Raw genomic sequence first — 17,739 nt, 5'->3', positions numbered from 1 at the left:
TTAAATTTTAGAGTCTATAAATAGTTTTATTGGCACACAGATGTTCATTTGTTTAAGTATTGTCTATGGCTGCCTTCACACTACAAAGGCAGGGTTGAGTAGTCATGACAGAGACAGTATGGCCCCCTCAGCCCCAAAATATTTACTATTCAGCCATTTATCAAAAAATTTGCCAACCACTGCTCTAACCAATCAGGCCCCTAAGTAATCTCTTTGATCTTCTCTTTTCACACACACTATTCCAGTTGCACTGGTCTCTTTCCTGTCTTTCAAAATGGCCAGACACATTTCTATCTTAGGGCCTTCACAATGGCTGTTCCTCTGCCTGGAATTCTTCTACCCTAAAATCCGCATAGCCCCTTTTCTATTTCTTAAATTTATTCTTAAATTTTGGATTAATATGTGCTACTGCACATTTTTAAAGGGTATAATGCAACATTTTAACACACATACATAGCTTAAACTGACCAGAATAGGCAATCAACTTTCCAATTTCCTATCTTTTCTTTGTGTTTAGAGCCTACCAGCTCTTCTGTTCTTTTTTTTTTTTTTTTGATGGGTAGAGTTATAGACAGAGAGAGAGACAGAGAGAAAGGTCTTCCTTCCATTGGTTCACCCCCCAAATGGCTGCTACAGCTGGCGCTGTGCTGACCCAAAGCCAGGAGCCAGGTGCTTCTTCCTGGTTTCCCATGTGGGTGCAGGGGTCCAAGCACTTGGGCCATCCTCCACTGCCTTCCTGGGCCACAGCAGAGAGCTGGACTGGAAGAGGAGCAACCGGGACTAGAACCCAGTGCCCACATGGGATGCCGGCGCTGCAGGTGGAGGATTAACCAAGTGAGCCACGGTGCTGGCCTCTCTTCTGTTCTTTACATAGAATATAATACAACCTCATGAGCCACAGTCACCCCACTATGCTGCAAAACCCCAGAACCTGTTACATTCACCTTCTCTTGCCTTCAAGTGTTTGCTGAAATTTCACTTCCACAGTGAGTCCTACCCTGACCACTCTATTTAAACTGTTAACTTGGGCTTCTGCCTCACATTCCCTTCCTTAACATACTCTATATCTTTACCTTCCTATAGCACTTAGCATCCTCTAACAATGCTGTTAATATTTACTGTTTATTGTTTATTTCTCCCAACTAAAATGTAAGCTCCATGGTACAAGATTCTCCGTTGGTTCATCAATAGGCTCAAAGCCTGGCATACAATTAGACATAAATATTTGTAGCATAATGTAATTTCTTAAAAGAAAAATTTATGGATTTCAATTTGGCAAGACCAAAATGAAGAATCTGAACTCTAAGAAATGACAATGAGAAAATTGCCATGAAAATGAGGAATCTCCTCCAGAATGTTTCATCTACCCATCTGTTCATCCATCAATCTAATATTTATTGTCTGCATGTGATGTCAGGGCCTGGGGGGAATCTAAGGATGAAACAGTCTGAGCTTACAGTCTAAGAGGGAAGAAAAAACTCATAAATAACTACAATAAAGGGAAGAATGTGGTAGTGCATAATGCAGGGCTGTAATGCAAATCTAGGTCTGCTAAGGTCAAGGTTAATATTTCTCTTACCACAGTCATATTGCCAGTAACTAAAGGTTATTAAAAACATTCCTGAAGACAGCAAAAGTTGGGGAAAAATACAAGAACTACAATAAGGAAAATAAATAAATTACTGGATATAAGGTCAATATACTATTATAAAATGATTAATTACAAAAACATGGGAAATATTCCATTTTTAGTGAAGAAATACATGGCACAAACTAATCTATGGTACAATAAAATATAAATATATTTTCTCAATAAATACTAACTGAACACTAACAATGCAAAGGCACTTTACAAGTATCAGGTGAAATTCACAAAAGAATTGTAGACAATCTTGGCCCTTAAGGGGCTGATATATGGGGAGCATGGACCAAGAGAACTAAAACATAAACAAGTAATATGTTAGGGCAAAAGACCCCATTGGATGATTTCCTTTCAAATTTTTCTTTTTTGCAATTGCTAAAGAGCTGTAGTTAAAATAAATATAATTAGCAAAAAGAAAAAAAACAAAGAACAAAAAATATGAAAAATATACAACTCTGTTAGATATAAAAATTAATTTAAAAAATTAAAAAAGCCTTTGGGAGTCTAGATTGTGTTTTTTTTTTTTTTTTTTTTTTTGACAGGCAGAGTGGACAGTGAGAGAGAGACAGAGAGAGAAAGGTCTTCCTTTGCCGCTGGTTCACCCTCCAATGGCCGCCGCTGCAGCCGGCGCACCGCGCTGATCCTGGCAGGAGCCAGGAGCCAGGTGCTTTTCCTGGTCTCCCATGGGGTGCAGGGCCCAAGCACCTGGGCCATCCTCCACTGCACTCCCTGGCCATAGCAGAGAGCTGGCCTGGAAGAGGGGCAACCGGGACAGAATCCGGCGCCCCAACCGGGACTAGAACCCGGTGTGCCGGCGCCGCAAGGTGGAGGATTAGCCTATTGAGCCACGGCGCCGGCTCCAGATTGTGTTCTTTAAATATCACTTCCCAGTAGAAGAACCAGGGCCCCTTGGAAGAGTAGCTGATTCCAGGTCTGGTGCAAGAAATATACAAGATGAACCTGGAACATGATGTTCTCATGCTAGACAACAAGAACATCTAGAGCCACTGTGCCTAAGCTATACCACCGTATCGCTCTTTCTCTGTGAAGGTCAGCAGGTGAATCCTAACTCCAATTAGTTCTGCAGTTCATTTGCAAGAGGTCTGAGGGGTAGAAGGTGGTCAATCTTTCCTTCCCTCTTGTCAGCAAAGCTACCTTGTTACATTTGTAATAGAAAGTAAAATGATAGTATGGAAAGGAAGATTATGAAGAATTATCCTTTATCCCTTTACTGGAGGCAACTTCTTTTTCCAATCTTATCTAAGTCCTCAATCTTACCAGCTGCTATTATTGGGTTCCATGCCAGCTGCTACTTGTATTTCAAGCAGCTGAATTCCTTTGCCTCAGATATCTCAGAAAAGTTTACCTGCACTATCATATACAACAAATGTACCTATGAGAATGATATTCAAAACTATCCAAAAGAATTAACTCACTCAGTGCATCTTTCCCTACCAAAATGGCTAACATCAGCACCACCTATCAAATCATTCTGTAACCCTAGTCCATTTACAGTTAGTGGGTAGGCCACACAAGAACATGGGTGTGAAATTTTAGAGTTATTGCTTATTTCCACTTAGGATGGTATCTATCATTAGCTTCAGAATGCAATGCATAAACTCTGACAGCAATGGATGGAAATGAACTATCCCTATGAATACTGAAAAGAAAAGGCAGGACAGTTCAGAGGCAACAGCTAGAATAGTCATTTCCAGAAATGGTCTGTACAATTGCAGAGCCCTAGGAATGAGTGAGCGGCCTCCTGAGTGCCCCTTGGCCAATTTGGGGTTAGCCTGCTCCACCACTTCTCATGGGGACTTACCTGAATACAAGCCCCTGTCTTCAACTTGCACAGACTGCAGACTAAGGCCCACCGACTTGGGGGGATGTGAGAAATCTTTGTGATTGGTTCCATTCTCTCAGGACAAGCAATGCTGACCTATAGATAAAACATCACGTAAGGCAGAAGCACCAAGGCATCCCAGAAATACCATTCACAAACCATAAATGATGCTACATGAAGCTCCAGAACACCAATACAATGGAGTTTAATAAGCCACATCTCTTAAGGTTAATATGGAACCAAGAATAAATAAAATCTGTCTATCCACTGCATGGTTCTTCATTTCCAGTAATGTAAATGATTCATATAAGGGATGAGAGGGCAGGAATGTAGGCTAGGCATGGTTACCTCAAGGAATCAGAGATTGTCAATATTTTACATAGGAACCAAAGAAAGCTACTAAGGAAAGAAATTAAAATTTACAAATTCTAGCACCTTTAGTATGTTAGAGATGGTGCCACATGACTTGCTATTTCATTTAATTAAGTAAGGATGAATATCTGAGCCAGTGACAAGTTTTTCCTTTTGATTTACAAAGCAACATGATATTGTTGGAAAGCTGAGGTAAATTTATGAAGAGGCTGCAGCATATGAGTAAAAAGGATGAAGATGCTAGCATTTCTAAACCAAAGTCTTTAAAACTTATCATCAGCTTACTCTACTCCTTCAACCAAGTAGCCTCAAAGTGAAATTAATCTTTGGAAAATTGCTGAAAGGAAAGGGATGCTTTAAAAAAGATGGAAAAATTCTTTTCCATGTGGAAATAAGAAGTCAAACAACCTTGGGTAATTGTTGTGCGGGTGTTTTTTTTTTTTTTATAAACATATACATGTGTTTCTAAGAGAGAGATACAATTTAAAAACATGAAGACCTACCAACTAAGGATGGTCAAAGTAGTATAAATCCTGCCTACATCAGGAAACTGAGTTCAAAAAGGTAGTAGAAAACAAGAACTAAAAATCATAAGAGAATGTCAACAGCTGTGAAGTCTTACTTTATTTTATAGAACTCTTCCTGAGTCATATTTCACTTTTATGAGCTGACAAGACTGCTCTATTAGTTGGGGAATTTGCTGCTAGAAAACAGTCACTCTCAGGGCAGAAACCTGAGCTCATTTTACAATGTCTGTAAGTTGGATGTTCTTAGCTAGAAAAAGAAACTACTACTCAAATAGTTTTTAAAAATACTGATGTCTATAAGCCATAAGAACACAAAACTTTGTATGTAGGGCTTTTAGTTTAATTCTATGAACTTAATTATTAGATAGAAACTCCCCTAGAACCAATATTAACAAGATTAAAGCCACAGAAATTTTAAAGGTGAATGAATTACTAACACAGTATTACCAGCTTCCCATTAACTGAATGCTACACTCTCTCATGTCATGCAGTTAAATTGCCTAACAAATTTGTTAGCTTGGACAGGGGCTAGGGAGAGAGAGAGAGTGTAAGGAATCTCCAAATAGTTAAAAAAAAGGGGGGGGGGTCACAGCCACAAGAAATAAGAAGAAATGTCTGGAAGTCTTGTTTTAATAAAGTTAGTGCACATGTAGACCTTCAGGAAATAGCATCTACTGAGAGACCAAGTTAGATAATGAGGACTAGCATTTTAAATAAAGAAGGTCTTAGGCAAATGGTGAGTCTAAGCTCTGAAAAGAGCTTCAAAGGTAAAGGACAAGGGTGGGTGTTTTGGTGCAGCAAATTATGCTGCTGCTTAAGGACACCTGCATCCCCTTCAGAGTGCCGGGCTTTCAGTACTCCATGCTTCTGATCACTCTTCGTGCTAATACACCCCGGGAGGCAGTAGATAAGGCCCAAGTACTTGGATTCCTGCCATCTATGTGGAAGATCCAGATGGAGTTCCAGGCTCCTGGATTCAGCCTGGCCTAGTCCTGGCTGTTGCAGGCATTTGAGGAGTGAACCAACACATGGAAGATCTGTCTCTCTGCTTTTCAAATAAAATAAATCTTTTAAAAAAGGTAACATGTAACCATTATAACGGGTAAAAGAACTATTGCTCACTTTATATGTAACAGCCCAAAATCAGAAATAACAATCAAAGGAGAATGGACAAATAAATCATAGTATATCCATATAATGGAATATTACACATCAATCAAAAGGGGTAACTATTGATTTATACCACAACATGGAGTGATAGCCAGATAGAAAAGAGTACATACTGTATGAGTTCATTTAAATTCAAAAACATATAAAACTAATCCACAGTGACAGAAACAAAATGATGGCTATTCTTGAGGACAGGGTCTGCAGAGTGGGTATGAAAGATCTTTCTGGGGTGCTCTATGTCTATCTGGGGTATTCCATGTTTTCATCTGAGTTGTAGTTACAGATACATACACTGTAAAAATCCATGAAACTCTACAATTAATATTTGCTATGTTAAGGACTGTTTTATTTAAAAAACAATCTGCTACTAACATCCTGGTCTTTCTTGCCTCTCCTCTCCAACTGCTGGAAGTACCACATATAAACTAATTAGCATGGATTTCCATGGACACTTGTATCCAGAAGGATCTGAGGTAGCTCAAGTGGAAGCATTATTTACCTCAAAACAAACAGGCAAGCATGAAGCATCTCCATGCTAACCTTAAGTCAGTCTGAACAGGGAATAGGGACATCCTGGAGCAAACAGCCTCATAGGCCTGGATGAATTCTTACCTCTGGAATCCATAGGGCACAGCTGACATGAGCCCATTTACTCCCTGTCCTGGTGGACTTCATGGCTCCCCCTTTCTTTGGACATAACAGACACTGTGGATGAATGCCCAGGACACAGGAGCGACACAGCCAGCTGCCTTCTGGGACCTTGAGGATGCCATAACAGGCCTGGAAGCACGAGGAGGAGAAGGGAAAATGGTCAGCATCTTCTCACCAGGGTTGATGTCTGTTCTGATAGTCACAGAACAACCTCTGCTTTTGAGAGAGGCAAATAAAGCCAAAGAAGTGTATACCCAGGATTTAGTTATTTTGAAACAAAAAAGCAACTTCCAGCATCTGTCCTAAGATCAGCATGTCTGTCCATAACTGGTTTGCAGGACGACAGAACAAGACTAGAAGGAGATAAACCCAAAGGCTAGCCCAACTGTTACCTGACTGTTGGGATTACAAACCTATTTATTTATTTTTTTGTCTCTGTTTCTAAAGTTTCTCTAATGATTATATATTATAATTAGTCAAACTTACTAAACAATTTCTACATGTTGGGCACTGCTGTGATCAGGAAAACAAAGTGTTATAAGGAACAAACAAGTTAATGTTTATAAAGAATGTAATAAAGCCTGGTGCATGAAAAGCACTCAGCAAATCACAGCAATCATCTGCTTGGGTTGAAGAAAATGGGACTTATGAGTGAATCTTGAATAGAATATTATACTAATCACAATAATCCATAATGAATTCTGGAAACTGCTTCAAATCCTTTATAGAATGAAGTTGAGCTAATAAATGAACTACTGGTAGAGGTGGGAAATTAGCTAGGAAACATTCTAGATGCCCCTTTCTGTATCCCCAATTTCATCCATCCTTTCCTCCTTACTGCTCCACACTATTTAAGCCTGGAGGACACCTGCTTCCCTGTGTGACATGGCACACCCTTCATCACTGATTCAATATGGCAGTTTCAAAATCTCTACCTGCTTAAGAGATTCACACTTGGCTCAGCTTCAAGTAATAAGAGCTGCTATCATATAGGCCCTGAAATAATTGTTTCTTTTCTAATCTCCTTTCTGTATCACCACCATGCTTCCTTTTCTCTAGATCTAAATTCCTGGATTACCCACTTTTCTTCATCCACTGTCCCTTGGGCTTCCTATTCTTCTCAATAGAGTGGTCCTAAGACTCTTGCCTTCCTCTCAATACCCACCACAACTGCTCCATCCAAGTTCTCATCATTTCATGCCTGTATTATTTCTAGATTCTCTTCACACCTTTATTTTTCCTCTATTTGGCTTCCATATTCTTCTCACTAAAACAAAGCTTTCATACTGTTGTACAGTGGTAAAATTTTCAGGGATTCCTTTTGCTCTCATCTGTCCCCCTATTTAAACTACAAGTTGGCTACTGCTTGAGGCCTGTCTGTAAGGCCAACAAGAAAACAACGTTTTCATATTTTTAAGGGCTGTAAAAAGAATATTTAACAGAGACTGTATGTGGCATGCAAAGTCTGAAATATCTACTATCTGGTCCTTCAGAAAATAAATTTGCAGGCCCTTGATCTAAAGCTTGTGGCTCCTCACACCTCACTGTGCTCTCATGCCCCATCACACCCAAACACAGAGCCCCTGACTTGGACAGGCAGGCCTCCTGTTTTTTTCCACAATCAACTCCCTTTTTTGCATAATCAAACCTTTTACACCTGGCTCAAACTCCAGGCCTCTTCCAAGAATCCTGCCCAGTGTCTACCCCATGGCCCAACTTTGGTCTGCAACTCCATGCAATTTCCTTCACTAACTATGTAGTCAGCATGATGATGTATTCTTGTTCTCTACTTTTTCTGCTGGGCTTCATCTCTTTAGAGAAATTTTAAAGTCACTGAAGCTAGAGCTTTTATTTACCTGGAATTTATTTACCTGGAATGCCTCCTATGCTGAGCTCAAGTGGATGGTTTCATAGAACAAATTAAAGTAGCCCCCAAGCGCACACTGTTCTCATGACAGTGGTGCATCATTTTATAAAGTTCCTAATCTTTGAAACTCTTCTTTCTCTGAGGTCCAGAATGTTTACTAGGAAATGAAATCAAGCTTCCTCCCTAAAATAGAGCCTCTTTCAAACTGGCAGAAGGGAGGACAATGGCCAGTTCTAGGAATACCTTTTATCTCCTGACTATTCTATCAGGCAGAAAATAATATATTAAGCCTTTCTAAAAACACATTTATGGCCATAAGATGATAGAAACTTTTATTTCATAGCAGTGGCTCTCAACTTTTTCTGGACCATAAAATGATGGAGCCTGTGGAATCTTTTGAGAAAACTGTACACATCCACTGACATATTCATACCACACACACACATAAATATATATTTATAATTTCAGGGGACAAATAAACTCGGTATCAAGTATTTTAAATATATGTAAATACATATATGTATATACACAACATATTTAAAAACTAAGAAAAAACACGAATAAGAAACAAACAAAATCACCCTATAAGAACATGTACCTTCAAGCAAATTAAGTCAGGTCTTAATCTGAGTGCTCAACATTTGGGCTAAGAAGCAGAAAGTGGAATAGTCCCAACTTTCACATTTTTTAAAAAGAAGACATTAAGTTTATCATTAAAACCTAAAGCCCACTCATGTACACTTTTCTTCTAAGGTACTGAGCACAGTGTATTTTCATCACTGAAAAACAAAAACTGAATATAACCTAGTGGTTGTAAAGAAGATAAGTCATATTAATATATTCAGATGCCAGCATGTCCCCATTCTGTTTGAGTAAATATCACCTTCCAAATAATCTTAAGTCATTTTTCAGTCAACAGAGGGAGCTCTAACTTAAGTATCTCTTTAGAATCTAAGTAAATGCACTCTGGAAGAATCTCCTACATGAAACTTAATACAGTACCAACATTTCAGCTTTAATACATATCAGTTTACATTCTGGAAGGCCTGATCTGTTGTTATTGTCATGTCTTTCTAAGTGAGGGAGGAGTATCACAGTCATTATTGGATATGTTTTAAAAAAATACAATTACTTTGGGGAGAATTACTATGTTACATTTAATTTTGTTGAAGAATCAGAAAATAATTCCATAATATTTGTTCTAATTGTGAAGGAAAAATATTGAAAATTTATGTAGATGATCTTTGCACTATACCATTTAAGCGTACTACAGATCCATAATAATTTATCTGAAACCTTGAGGTTGAGAAATTTTAGGAAAATGATATGGTATATACATGATATATTACTTAACTTCACAGTGGGAATATTATATAATCTAATAATTAATAGTTCTCTAACAAAATATTTATGAATATTTACACAAAACAGATAAAGACTATAAATAGTTTTGTATTGGGTTTTAGTATTGTCCCAAAATCAGTTCTGGTGTAAAACTTCAGCAAATTATGAAGTTTTCAGAGCTTTATAATTTTTGAATTGTGAAGGGACTGTGGGCCAATTTTTTCAGATACTGAAGTTTATACTTAAATGGTAAAGTTTTTTTATCTCACTGAAAATGTGACATAAATGCCAATAATTGCTAGAGTGGAGATAAATTTTCAAATTTCACTATTTTGAAGGATAATCGTAAAGTTAGGAAAAGGCCCAATTAATCACAGAATAATTCTGAGGACCTTTAACATACAGAGGGTTGGGTTAGGGAATTAAAGTCTTAAGCCCTCTCTATATCTTACGTGATCTATCCTAATCATTTCATCCAGAATGATCTTTCTAAAATATAAATAGTATCCCTTCAGGGTTGAGAAGACAAAATATAAGTTCCTCAGTTTGTCAGAAGGTCCTTCGCATGTACCCCTTTTATCCTCCCAGACTATCATGCTCCGTGCCTTCCTCTGCTGCACTCCAGTGCTCCACAGTTCTGAAGCACTCAGAGAGTTGCTTCTGATACATTCTGCCTACTCTTCCTATCCCATCTGAACATGTTCTTGTCTCTGAACATACTTTGGTGGTTTACCTGTCATATGCTTTTGGATATTAAGATTCAGTTTGGATGCCATTTTCTGGAAGTTATCCCTGATTCCTATCCCTCCCAAGCATTACCACAGCAGCATGGACTTCAATCTATAAGAACACGTGGCATACTATGCTAACTTGGAAGTTTCCTTGTAGTCCCTACGGCAGACTAAAATCCTCCTGGGGGCAGAGACCATGTCTGCCTCTTCAGCACTGACCGTTTCCTCAGCATGCAGCACAGCCTTGGCCCATGGATGGTGCTGAGTACCTATTTGCTAGATAAATCAATGACATGAATGAAACATACAGCAGGTTCAGAAGAGTGAAAAATCATTTAGGGTAAGGGTAGGGGAGTTCAAGAAAGGACTGAGCTAGATCCTAGAAGTTATGCAGATTTTTAACAGCTGGAGATGGGAGAAATCTTTTTAAATGGGGGTGTCATGGAAATATAGAAACAGGGCAGTATAGGGATATTTATCACTGCATCTTGAATAATCTTATTTCACTTGTAGGGGAAGAAGGGGGAAGAATAGGAAAGAGTATTGATACAATCAACATTATTTATTTAAAAGACATGATGGTAGAAAGAATGACAACTTAGTAAAGTTACTTCATCTCTCCTGGTAGAGCATATCAAACCGAGGAGTTAGTCCTTTACATTCATAAAGTTATGTAATCTTTAAAAAGTGGGGTGGGGGAAGGCAAGCATTTAGCCTAGCAGTTAAGGGGCCAATTAATAGACACTCATGTCTCACATCAGAGTGTCTACGTTCAATTCCTGATATTCCAGCTCCTGATTCCAGCTTCCTGCTAATGTAGACTCTGGGAAGCAGCAGTGGTGGCTCAAGTAACTGGGTTCCTGCCACCTACATGGGAGACCTGGATTTAGTTCCTGGCTCCTGGCTTTGGACTGTCGTGGTCATTTGGGGAATAAACCAGATGAAATCTCACAGTTTGTTCATCTGTCTCTAATAAATGGATAAAAAATTTAATAAGTAGAGTGGGCCTAGCTTCCTGGGAGTGACACATTAGGGGATGGAAAAGGCCCTAGGGTATGAAGATAAGGAGTCCTGACTTGCATCTGTAGCAAGTGTAAACTCACCAAGGTTACTGACTATGAATGTAACCTGATGATGCTGCAGCGATTTGAAGGCAGAAGAAAGATAACCAGGCAGGCAGCAAGGACACCCCCTGGGGGGAATTGAATAAGGCAATCCCAATGGTCAGGGCAATAAGTGACATAATATAGATCTGCATTTAGCCCCCTTGAGTAAAGTTTGTAGGTAAGTCATCTAGGGGATCATAAGAACTATTGATTATGCAAGAAATTCTGAAGAACTTCCAGGCCAAATTTTTATTTTCACCCTTAATGCAAGCTGCTACCCAGATATGGGTGCTGGAGATCATTACTGAGCTTCAGAAAGGCTGACCGTGGGGAGGTGGCGGTCTCCACTCTCACTAACCTGATGCACACAGATGTTACACTTATCACAGAATACCATATCATTCCCTTCTTCACTGTCTGGAGACCGGCACACATCACAGATCACATCTTCATCATACTCTATGCCTAGCCCTTCCTCTGTCTCAATAGCATGGTTCATATTTTCATGGCAATGGCGTTCCAGGACTTCTACTGTCTTTTCCATAAGATTCTCATCAACTGGCCCACAACCTGCACAGAAATACAAACAATCAATCAACCCGTCAGTCAGCTGTCATTTCCAGATCACCTACTGTAAGCCCAGTGCAGGGATGAGTAGAATTCTGAATGATAAAACCATCTCTTCCCTGCTCTAAAACAACAGATTTCAAAGAATCTTTTACTAGAGCTACTCCAACATTTACCTATAATTATAAATTAGTGTTTGACATGTGAAAGGAGAAATGCATTTCACCATATTCCTTAAAAGATGTATTATGGACCCTTTCAATTTTCTGTCTAAATCCTAGCCAGTCTCCTACTAAATCTCTCTCCGTTTTCTTATTCCCACTGTGGAAAGATATTGACTGAGCATTGTAATTTTGAACACTTTAATTTGTAGTATAATAACTAAACCATGTAACTATTTAGATATAAACAAACAGTAATTCATTCTTAACAAATTAGCTTCAATGAGCATATCTAATGGTTATCCCAGTAAATTTTCCTATGAAAATGTATTATGCCATAAAAATTCTAGATACTAAAGCATACATGATTATACATATGAAATATTTTGTTTTTCAAACTTGAGTTTAAAAAAAAACAACAATATTTTCAATGGCAAACTATAGTATGATATTAACCTATGAGCATTTACAACGGTCTAACTACAACTCTGAAATTACTTTTTTGCTTGATTCTTTATATATTTTATTTTTTTAGCCTTCCACACTTAGTAACCCAATTAAAATATTTATTCAGTGGATGTTGGTAACAACTAAACATTTTTCTTCTTAGGAGGACTAATGATTTTGTGAGAGCCCAAATATATTTATTCTAACAGCTTGTAAACTCAGGAATAATTCTCAAAAGGATCCAAAACAAATTTACTAAAGTATTTCATTTCATGTGTAATGTAAGATGTCCTGAGGAACTTTGGAATTGCACATAAACTACCTTTTAAACATTGTGGCTACTTGTGAAACTGAAAACTATCCAATCCTTACATTTCATTTTTTCAGCCAAGACAAATTACACATGTTTTTATTGGAGTACAATGTCTGGTTTTAAAAGAATTTAGGTTCAAATTCCACCTTTACCTAATATTAGCTATGTAAACTCTGACAAGTTATTTATCCTTCTAGGGCTGAGTGTTATCTATAAAAAAGGATAGTAACACCAAACTCATTGATTTGTTGTAAGGCTGAGATGAGGCAATGTTCTTACGTTGCTTAGTATGCTTAGACTATAGTAAGTACTGCTTAAAAAACCTTTAATCTGAATTTAAAATTGCTTAATTATTTTTAAAAGTTTATTTTAAGCTTGTAAAAGCTGCCTCATTCACTTTTTTGAAGAGGAACTTAAAATCAATCAATCCTCTTTTAAAAACCCTTCAAACCTAAATGTTGAATCCTGGATGGGATGCTGAAATAGAAGGTCATTAGCAGAAAAGCCCATGGGATCCCAAAAAAGCCTGGAGTTTAGTTCATAACAATGAACCTGTGCTTGGATTCTTGGTTTTGACAATTGTACCATCATAAAGTAGGATGTTAACATTAGGGAAACGGAAACTGTGTGGTGTAAAGAGCAACTCTGTGTACTAAAAGTGCAATTTTTTTATAAGCCAAACTATTCCAAAATTCAAAAGGACCTAGTTATAAAGTGATTTCACGCCAAAGGTAGCACTGTAATAACTGTGTAATGTCTATGGATGCTATATGCTTCACAGTCACATAGTGTGCCATCAATCCACCTGATTATGCCCTCATACTTTAATTTTCCTTTTCTATCAGTCTTTTGTCTTCTTTCCTGTGGTTCCCATTAAATTGACTAACCCCTTCTTTTCTTGGAGGGCACAGCAGGGAAAAACATAAAACACAAGTTTTCAAAAACAAAGAATAAGGATTGGTTCTTGGCAGAACAACTATCACTGCCATGCCAAACTGGATTTAATATAATTTTAATTTTTTATTCATGCACATTCAGATACCAGCCTCAAAAGGAAGAAAAAGTGAGGAAAGAAAAGGAAAAACACCATGTGATTCCAACAAAAATGAAATAAAATGCACCCTTCACCGTATCTCATATGGAAACTTAAAATCCACCCACTGTTCCACAGAAAAACTTGGACCTAAACATTGCCTAGACTGAAAACAGGTGAAAATAAGCTGAGTGTAAGTATAAAGTGAGCTTCCTTTCAGTGTATCATTTCCTAGCATTGCCAGTATGGTACTCTATGAGACACATTTATCTTAAAATTATTATTGTGTTTTTTCTAAGTTTTCTGCTTGCTTGTTTTCATTTTATTTCCTGAGAAATCGTTTGACAAATCTAGAACTCACTAGGAGTAGGTAAGAACTACATTGGGGATGCTTTTCCCTAGCCTGCCATTCTTCTAGGCAGGAAAATTACAAGTTCTACATTAAGGGAACTGTCACAGCAATCTGGCAGATGCTGAGGTGTTGCCCAGTGATAAAGATGGAGCTTCTTTCTGGCCTCCTGGTAGAGGTAGAGATGCCTGGCACTGCTCACTGCTCGAAATGCTTTTTGGGGCTCAGCCAAGATCTGGTCTCAGAATCCTTCTCAATCAGTTCACACTCAGAAATGGGAATCAGCCTTATGAACTCTACATGCTTTCCCTGATCTCTGCTACTTACCATGAATGAAAAAGTCAGATTTAAATGTCATTGCTCTTTTTCAATATATTCATGTAGTTATAGAAGTGACTCATTAAGATAAGATCAAAGAGAAAAATAAATGAAAATGCCAGAAAAGAAAGGAAGCAACAAGATAAAAATAAGTTAAAGGGTCTGGATAACTTAACACAAAAATTCTGAGTTGAGTCAAGGCACAATTTATGAGAAAAGAATTTACCCATTTCTGCAAGGTCTTCATTGAGTTCCTGAAGCCAGAAGATGTCCATGTCATCTAGGTCATAGCGGCATACAGATGACGCCAGCTCCAGGATGTTGAGGCAGCCAGGCTCTGCGGGTTCAGGGCTGGAGCACTGAATGTACTTCCGGGGCTGGACAAACAAAATTTCCTTCACTTTTTCGGCTGTAATCCTAGAAAAGCAAGAGAAAGACATTGACAACAATCAACAAATAACAGATTATGACAGATTCCAGACAGTGGATGGGCCCAACAATTCTCAGGCTATATAGCAGAATTAGATGATCTCCTTCCTACCACTGGTAAATGCTCTGCTTTGCCCTCCACGGGGTATGGCAGATCCCTTTCTAGAGAGCAAATGGTCCCACAAATTGAGTTTTTTCAACTGTTGTGAACTCAGCATTTTCTAACAACATGCTTTCATTCATCCTCCTGGATCTTAGGTCCCTACTACCATTTGTTCTAACAAAATGTTGTTGGCATTATTGTGTGCTCTTGGTGCAATGACCACAAATTTATAACAGGAAACCTGGGAGGGAGGATATCTGTGTAAAGGTATAGTCAGATTGCATACCAAAGATATCAAAGATATATTTCAGTCAAATTCATGATTATATGTAATGGAGACAATACTGGATGGTGGTAAAAATTATAGGTTTAAAACTCACAAAGGCTTTTTTTTTTTCTTCTGGTACTCATCCCCACAGTGATCTCGGGCAAATTTATATGGGGTAGAGGGAGCAGCATTTGGTTAAGCAGTTAAATGTCAAACTGCCTGGGTTCAAGTCCCAGCTTTGCTTCTGATTCCAGCTTCCTATTAAAGCACACTCTGGGAGGCAGCAGGCAATGGCTAATGTATTTGGGTCTCCGCTACCAATGTTGGAGACCCAGGTTGAGTTTTTGGCTCCTGGCTTCAGCTTGGTCCAATCCTGGCTGTTGCTGGCTTCTGGGGAGTGATCCAACAGATGAAAGACTTATCTGCCTGTTTCTGTCTCTCTCTTTCTGCCTTTCAAGACAAATGAAAATAAATAAAAATAAAAATTACATGAAGTTCAGTTTTCTTAGCTAAAAAGTAGGTATAGCTACTTTTATTTACTTATTATTTATTTCAGTGACAGAGACAGGGATCTTCTATCTGTTGGTTCACTCTCTAAATGTCCACAACAGCCGGGTCTGGGCCAGGCTAAAGACAGCAATTAGGAACTACAACTAGGTCTCTTACATGGGTAGCAGGAATTCAAGCACTTGGGCCATTATCTGCTGCCTCCTAGGTACATTAGCAGAAAGCTGGATTGGAAGCAGAGGTAGAACTTGATCCCAGGCACTCTGCTACAGGATGCAGATATCTCAACTTGGAGGCTTAATCCACTGTGCCACAATGCCTGCTCTTATTATGATGATTATATGAAATAAAATGTTTAGCATAGTGTACAGTAAAAAGAAGTTCAATGTCATTGCTATAATTCTTATTATTTTCAATATATAGATGAGTTAAAGACAAGAATCCATGTAGTTAAACAAACTCCAGTCATAAATTCCACAGTCATAAATGTTACCAACCATCAGTCTGAGCCAGGGTAATACAATGAGGTAAAAGATTTCTACTGTTGTGTCAACTTCTCCAGGAAAACTCAGCAAATCCCTATTTCCCTTCACTCTTCCTGATACCTATACACATTACTATAAATATTCTCAAATTATACTAGTATATTTATTAAACCTCTGGAAGAAAACAAAGGACAATGCATTTATGACCTTGGGGTAGGCAAAGATATTTTAAGTAAGACACAAAAGCTATTGACCATAACGGTTAGAGATGGAAAAATCAAGCAAGAAAAGAAACAAAAAAGTTTTTCATGCCAACAACTTATCCTACAATTGATGGTTTAAATATTGCATGAAACATCAGAAGATATAACCAACAAGATATCTAGATTATATTTCCCGAAATTTCAAAGAACAGGATGGGCCATCAAAAAAATGAAAGACACATAATTATCACCATAAAATAATGGAAAAGAATTTACCTGAAAATTCTGGAGTGTCTTTACTTTAGAGTTATATGTACAGAAGGATTCATAAACAAACATTTTTATGAATACAAGTAAATAAATATATATATAGGTATAATATATCCTAAAATATAGAGAATATTTCCTCCTAAAAATTCTCCCAAAAGCCCAGTTCTTTTTTTTTTAATTTATTTTTGATAGGTAGAGTTATAGACAGTGAGAGAGAGAGACAGAGAGAAAGGTCATCCCTCCGTTGGTTCACTCCACAAATGGCCACTACAGCTGGCGCTGCACAGATCCGAAGCCAGGAGCCTCCTCCTGGCCCCCCATGAGGGCGCAGGGGCCCAAGCACCTGGGCCATCCTCCACTGCTCTCCCGGGTGACAGCAGAGAGCTGGACTGGAAGAGGAGCAACCGGGACTAGAACCCAGTGCCCATATAGGATGCAGGCGCCACAGGTGGAGGATCAACCAAGTGAGCCACGGTGCCAGCCCCCTAAAAGCCCATTTCTAAATCATGTATCCTTATTAAAGTCAATACTATACACATTTATACATTTTAATTTTTCTATCATATGGAGGTTTTTTTTTAAAAAAGATTTTATTTATTTTACTTGAAAGTCAGAGCTAAACAGAGAGAGAAGGAGAGGCAGAGAGAGAGAGAGAGCGAGAGCGAGAGAGAGAGAGAGAGGTCTTCCATCCACTGGTTTACTCCCCATATGGATGCAATGGTCAGAGTTGCACTGATCTGAAGCCAGGAGCTAGGAGCTTCTTCCGGGTCTCCCACATGGGGGCAGGGTCCCAAGGACTTGGGCCATCTTCTACTGCTTTCCCAGGCCACAGCAGAGAGCTGGATCGGAAGTGGAGCAGCCAGACTCAAACCGGCACCCATATGGGATGCCGGCACTTCAGGCCAGGGCTTTAACCTGCTGCGCCACAGCACCGGCCCCCATAAACCCAAGTAAAAAGGACAAGACATACATATGAATTCTCCAGAGACTACAGGATTAAATATGCTGTTTTTCTTTGATGTTATGTTCTATA

The 17,739-nt window shown here is 38.6% G+C and overlaps 1 protein-coding gene across 8 annotated transcripts in view; it reads right to left on the bottom strand.

The window, feature by feature from the left end:
• JADE3 (jade family PHD finger 3) overlaps window positions 1-17,739 on the bottom strand; it is a 159,355-nt gene that overhangs the window by 13,324 nt on the left and 128,292 nt on the right. For all 8 annotated transcript variants that reach the window (XM_051827046.2, XM_051827043.2, XM_008272525.4 and 5 more), the window contains 4 exons: window positions 14,668-14,858; window positions 11,612-11,823; window positions 6,167-6,334; window positions 3,465-3,581 (listed from right to left, as the gene is read on the bottom strand). In XM_051827046.2, the coding sequence (XP_051683006.1) occupies window positions 3,465-3,581; window positions 6,167-6,334; window positions 11,612-11,823; window positions 14,668-14,858 (688 nt within the window). The remainder of the gene's footprint in view (window positions 1-3,464; window positions 3,582-6,166; window positions 6,335-11,611; window positions 11,824-14,667; window positions 14,859-17,739) is intronic.

Source organism: Oryctolagus cuniculus, chromosome X (assembly GCF_964237555.1).
Source record: "Oryctolagus cuniculus chromosome X, mOryCun1.1, whole genome shotgun sequence".
NCBI lineage: Eukaryota > Metazoa > Chordata > Mammalia > Lagomorpha > Leporidae > Oryctolagus > Oryctolagus cuniculus.
The sequence above is the reverse complement of the archived record's forward strand: the minus strand, read 5'-3'. Positions and strand labels throughout refer to the sequence as shown.